The following is a 5279-nucleotide window of genomic DNA, read 5'->3' on the forward strand; positions in this document are numbered from 1 at the left end:
ATCTAACACTTGACAGGCTGGTATGGTTTCAATGCCTGTGTCCCCATGGATGCTTGTATGTGGAACTCATAACCCTCAAGGAGATGTGTTAGCAGATGGGCCTTTGGGAGGTGATAAGGGTGACCCCTCATCAATAGGGGCATGTCCCTGATAAAGAGGATTCCAGAGACTGCACTTACTTTCTTTCTATCACATGAGGGCCCTCACCAGTCCCCAACCATACTGGCTTCTGGATCTTGGCCATAGACCTGTGAGAAGTAAGTTTCTAATGTGCATAAGCCACGAAACCACAGTACTTTGCTATAGAAGCCAGGATTAAGACAAATTATTTTTCATGAATATTGTCCACTTGTCACAGAATCCTAGGTATCCCAATTCTCTAAAGCAATTAAAAAGATCTACTCCTAATCATGCAAGATTCTTAAAATGCATTTACAGCTTTTAGCAGGACCTAAGAATTCCTAAATAAATACACCTAAGAATTCCTAAATAAATACACATTTATGGTCTTTTAAATCTATTTAGCAGTTAATAAGAATTCAGTGACAGAGAAGCGCATTAAGTGATCTTTATTGATGTTTTACATTCAGTTCTTCATTATCAGTTATTTAGTTAAACAAGTATGAGTAGTTGTTCTTTATTCACTGTGGGAATTCAAATGTAAAATAAATACAAAATACATTTGTGGTTTAATGAACACTCAATGAGCCTTTTTTTTTTCTGAGGTGTTTCAATCTGGTCATATCCCAGATCTTTTTACTTCCCCCCCAGAATTGCCTATTAAACCACATGATGGATCTGTGAACTGGTGATCCAAGTCCACTGTGAACCAATGAGCTGAAGTTTCAATTTCATTAGACATATTTTTTGATCTCATCATACAACACCAATACAAAAGCACCACCCATGCCTCTCAGCACATTGGACCAGGCACCTTTGAAGAAAGCCTTGGCGCCTTCATCTTTGGCAATCTTCCTCCAACAGTCAACTGTCCCCGTGTACATAATGTCAGCTGTGGAAACAAACGGTGGGAAGGGCTCCATAACTGTTGGAAAGATTTTATCCTCCCTAAAAGACATCTGTGTAGGATTACCAGTTTTATGCCATTAGACTTCATTGTTAAGTCCCATCTGTATGTATTACTCTGTTGGACATCTTCCTTGAAAATGCTTTCGCTCAAGATCAGTGAGTCACTGGGGCAACAAAACCAAGTAATTTAGGCTGGCAAACACACAAAGCAGCCGGCTGGAGTGGGAACATTACACTACATGGTCACCTTTTATACGAATGACAGTTATGGGTCATTCTGCTGTCAATTATACAGCTAAACTGAAAGACTATAATTACTAGCTTGAACCATGTGATACTGTTAATTTTTTACTTTAAAAATAGCAATCTTGAATGTTTCAACCTAAGGAAGTCAAAACTTTGTATCACAATGGACTGCTTTAGGCCATGTTCTTCAGGTAAAAGTCCTTCTCCCAGAAACACTTGCGATAGCTAGATAAGGGACTCACGAATTCTTTTTTTTTAAAGAACTAGCTAATGATTTCATTTCCTTTGCTATTGTCCCTAGGCTCCAAGGGCCTGAGGTCTCTATTCTGCAAGAGATCTTTTCAATTCACCCCTAAAAAAATCTCATTTGTGATGGGCTTATCATTTCTTTAAGAGAAAAAAAAATTCCTAAAGGAACATTTCAGAATGTCAGGGGAAATGAATTACAATCTGTTTTCCCTAAACTTCTCTTCTCACAAAATTTTAATCATTTGAAAGGAACATTTCAGAGTGTTCTCAGCTCTGCCCCCACCCCCAAATGAGGCAGACATTGATGGGTAGGGTCCAGGCTTACCCCCTTTCCGGCCAGACTGCATCATCATCCTACGACGGACAGTGTCAAAGGGATAGGACACCAGCCCTGCGACGGCTGTCACACTCTGGGCAATCATCCAGCTCACAATAATGTGCACGTTCTTGGGGTCAGGCAGCATCCCTGGGGGCAGAGCCAAGAAGTCAAAGGATTCCACTCCGCTGCTCAGCACAAAGCAGGTGCACTAGAGGCAACATTCCACAACCAGCCCCGCCCCACCCCGGTCCGGTCCAGTCCAGTCCGGTCTGGTCCTGTGAGGGCGGGGAGACCTCACAGCTAACTCAGCAGCCAACAGTGACTTGGCTGCTACCCTGCCTGGATCCAGAGATGCCAGTGCTCTGCAGGCTTTAGCTGCTGCAAGTTAAACTTGGTAACTGTTACGGCTGCTTCAAAACGGAAATGCCTTCTTTCTCTTCACGCAGCTCAAGGACAGTTAATTTCAGTAGAGGACATGTAGGGTTCCTTTTGCTATGAATGTGTCCGTACTACACTGGGTTAGCTCAGAGCAGAAAAGACAAAATTAATACATTTGGGAGTGGGCGACCCCATAGGATCACCCCTTGGCACATCCTCCTCCTCCCCAGCCCCCACCCCACTGCAGCCCCATCTCACCCTTGGCAGTATCATAGACTCCGAAGTAGGCAGCTCTGTAGATAATGATGCCCTGGACAGAGACACTGAACCCCTGGTAGAGACCCTTCAGGCCATCAGACTTGAAGATCTTGGTGAGACAGTCGCCCAGACCACTGAACTCACGCTGGGAGGCACCCTTGCCCACGTCGGCAGCCAACCTGGTCCTGGCAAAGTCCAGTGGATAGACAAAGCAGAGGGAGGTGGCCCCAGCTGCCCCACCAGAAGCCAGGTTACCAGCGAAGTAGCGCCAGAACTGCTTATGCCGATCCACGCCCCCCAGGAAGATCTGCTTGTACTTGTCCTTGAATGCGAAGTTGAGCGCTTGGGTGGGGAAGTAGCGGATCACGTTGGCCAGGTTACCCCTCCAGAAGGAGAGGAAGCCCTGCTCCTTGGGGATTCTCACCACGCAATCAATGATCCCTTTGTACTGTTTCTCAGCACTGATCTGTTTGCTGGCATGCTGGACCTGGAGGGGGAGGGAGGGAGGGAGAGGGTGGCGGAGGACACGAGGGTAGGGAGGGAGCAGAGAAGATGACAGGAGAAAAGAAGGTTTGCGCTTCCTCCATTTCCTTTTAAAAACAAAGGATGAGAAAAACCATCCCAAAAAGCACTGAGAAAAACCAGCTCCACCCCTTAAATCCAATTCCGGCTCAGCTGGGGGTGGGGGAGACCTTTGAAGCAAGTCGCCCTCTATTAACCTGAAAGGCATTTGAATTGATTGCATTTTCCTATCCCGGGGAGGGGAGGTGCTTTCTGGAACACAAACTCCTAGCTACCTTCCCGCCAAAGGCTACCAACGGCAACACCAGGCGGAGGGTGGCATTCCTCGGTGCCACTCTAGTCTCCAAGGAGACGCGGATTTGGAGACGGGGGAGGCGGGAAGAACAGACCCACTAGAGCCTGGAATTTCAGGAGCAATCCGTTACTGCAGGGTTTGTTGCAATCTGCTGGGGTTTGACTGTCGATCAGTTTGACTAGAAAATTGCACTATTCCTCCTTCGGGCAGGCGGAGGAACACAGGATATGGATGGGGGTCTCAGGCCATTCAGAGACCAGGCACAGGGAAGAGCAGATGTGGTCGATTTTTTAATAAGGTGATCTGCATTTGCTGGGAAAAGTCAATTTCTCAAAACCCTCCGCTTCTTCATCTGTAAAAGGGTGGGAAACAGCATCTAGGTTGCAGAGGTGAAATCAAGGTGAATGAAGGAATGCATCCTTGGATGTGTCAACCTACAGCACAATGCACGAGACACGATAAGAACAAGAATGCTCCATCTGAATGTTCTTATTGCAAAAGATGGATGCAGATGAAAAGACCACTGAGACTGAGGAGACCCCGGGTTACAGGCCCGGAGTGAAGCCGGGTGCTGTCACCAGGCGCAGGATCTGGCAGGCTGAAACCGACTCCTGGTGGGTTTCCATATATAGAAACCCTACCGCGGGGCGCCACCCGACACCAGCAATCTGCTATTGACGCTGGACCGGTGTCTGCGCAGAGGGCACCTTCGCCTGAGTGCAGGCCGCGCATTTCGGCCTGCGGCCTACTGCGGATTTCCTGCGGCTCCACGCGCCGCGCCCCCCGCGCCCGCCCGAAGCAGCAGCTGGCCCCGCAGCCGGGCGCCGCAGCAGCCTGCGCTGTTAGTTCGCTGACCGCTCCCACGCCCGCGCCCGCGCCCGCGCCTGCTCACCTGCAGCAGCAGTTTGACCCTCTCGATGGGGGCCACCGCAGTCTTGGAGACGGCAGCGGCGATGCCACCTGCCAGGAAGTCCTTCAGGAAGCTCAATGCCTGATCACTCATGGTGACAGCCGGGCGCACACAGTCTGCAAGGAGCTGCGCTTTCGCTCTCGCCTATGTCTATGTCTACACCCCGGGCCAGGCAACACCGCGCCGTCTCCGTGCCTGCAGCGATGCGAAGAGGCCGCTTAGCTCGCCCACAGCCCTCCTTATATGCCTCGCGCGGCGTCTCGCGAGAGGAGGAGGGCCCGGGCCGGCGTGCGCATTGCGCATTGGCTGGGCAGGTGCTCGGACACCCCCTCACCATTCCCCTCTCCTCCACAGAGGACATCGGGGGCGAAGGAGCTTCCGGGAGGCAGGAGTGGGCTGGGGGCTGTGTCTCCAGCCTGGGACGTCTAAAGGGCATATTCAGGTTATCTGTGACGGCGAGCAGAGGGAACACTGTGTCACCTCGGCATGTGGGCCCCTGTATATTTATAGCACGCGAAGGCTTAGCCCTGGGCCGACCTGGGGACGGACACTGGACCGGCTGCCTGGAGCAAAGCTGTCTTTAACTTGAGCCTGCACGTGAGGCGTTTCAACCCAAAGGACTTTTTCTACTTATTTTTCGTCCATGCATTGTTACGGGTTCCCTCACTAGAGCTCTCCGCCTTGTCAGAGCTCTGCGCCCTGGCAAATCCAGTGGCTTTTTGCTTAATAAATTCTAACTTCACTGGGTGCTGTGATGGCCCTCTGTGTTCTGGCAACCGAATTCCCTCAAGTCTTTTCATTCAATCTTGCCATCATTCACGCTGTTAGCCAATATTGTGTGTGCCTGGCGCTCCTGGAGGCAAGGAAAACTGGGTGCAGAGGAAAATTGGATGCAGGGGGCCACTCAGGGAAGATCTGTTGTAGCTAAGGAGTGTGTGAGAATTTTGTTTCTCTGCTAGGTCAGCCCGCCCAAGCAAGCTGGCTCAAAGACACAGACACCAGGTTATCTTTGTCACTCAGAGGACCTCCTGAAGAGCTTAATGGGCCACAGTACTTTTAAGACACTCCCCTGG

The 5279-nt window shown here is 50.1% G+C and overlaps 1 protein-coding gene across 1 annotated transcript; it reads right to left on the minus strand.

The window, feature by feature from the left end:
• Positions 1-553: 553 nt before the first annotated feature.
• On the minus strand, positions 554-4455 carry SLC25A4 (solute carrier family 25 member 4). The gene is made up of 4 exons (XM_004579009.4): positions 4189-4455; positions 2480-2966; positions 1850-1990; positions 554-1012 (listed from the first exon to the last, which is right to left on the minus strand). The coding sequence occupies exons 1-4, from the start codon at positions 4297-4299 to the stop codon at positions 855-857; spliced, it is 897 nt and encodes a 298-aa protein (XP_004579066.1). The 5' UTR covers positions 4300-4455; the 3' UTR covers positions 554-854.
• Positions 4456-5279: the final 824 nt, after the last annotated feature.

Source organism: Ochotona princeps, chromosome 11, assembly GCF_030435755.1.
Source record: "Ochotona princeps isolate mOchPri1 chromosome 11, mOchPri1.hap1, whole genome shotgun sequence".
NCBI lineage: Eukaryota > Metazoa > Chordata > Mammalia > Lagomorpha > Ochotonidae > Ochotona > Ochotona princeps.

Excerpts from the sequence above, each read along its gene's own strand:
- SLC25A4 (XM_004579009.4), bottom strand. The coding sequence starts at position 4,299 with ATGAGTGATCAGGCATTGAGCTTCCTGAAGGACTTCCTGGCAGGTGGC. Across the intron at positions 1,991-2,479 it reads AGTCTATGATACTGCCAAGG|GGATGCTGCCTGACCCCAAG; the intron begins GTGAGATGGGGC and ends CTCTGCCCCCAG. Across the intron at positions 1,013-1,849 it reads GCAGTCTGGCCGGAAAGGGG|CTGACATTATGTACACGGGG; the intron begins GTAAGCCTGGAC and ends TTGTTTCCACAG.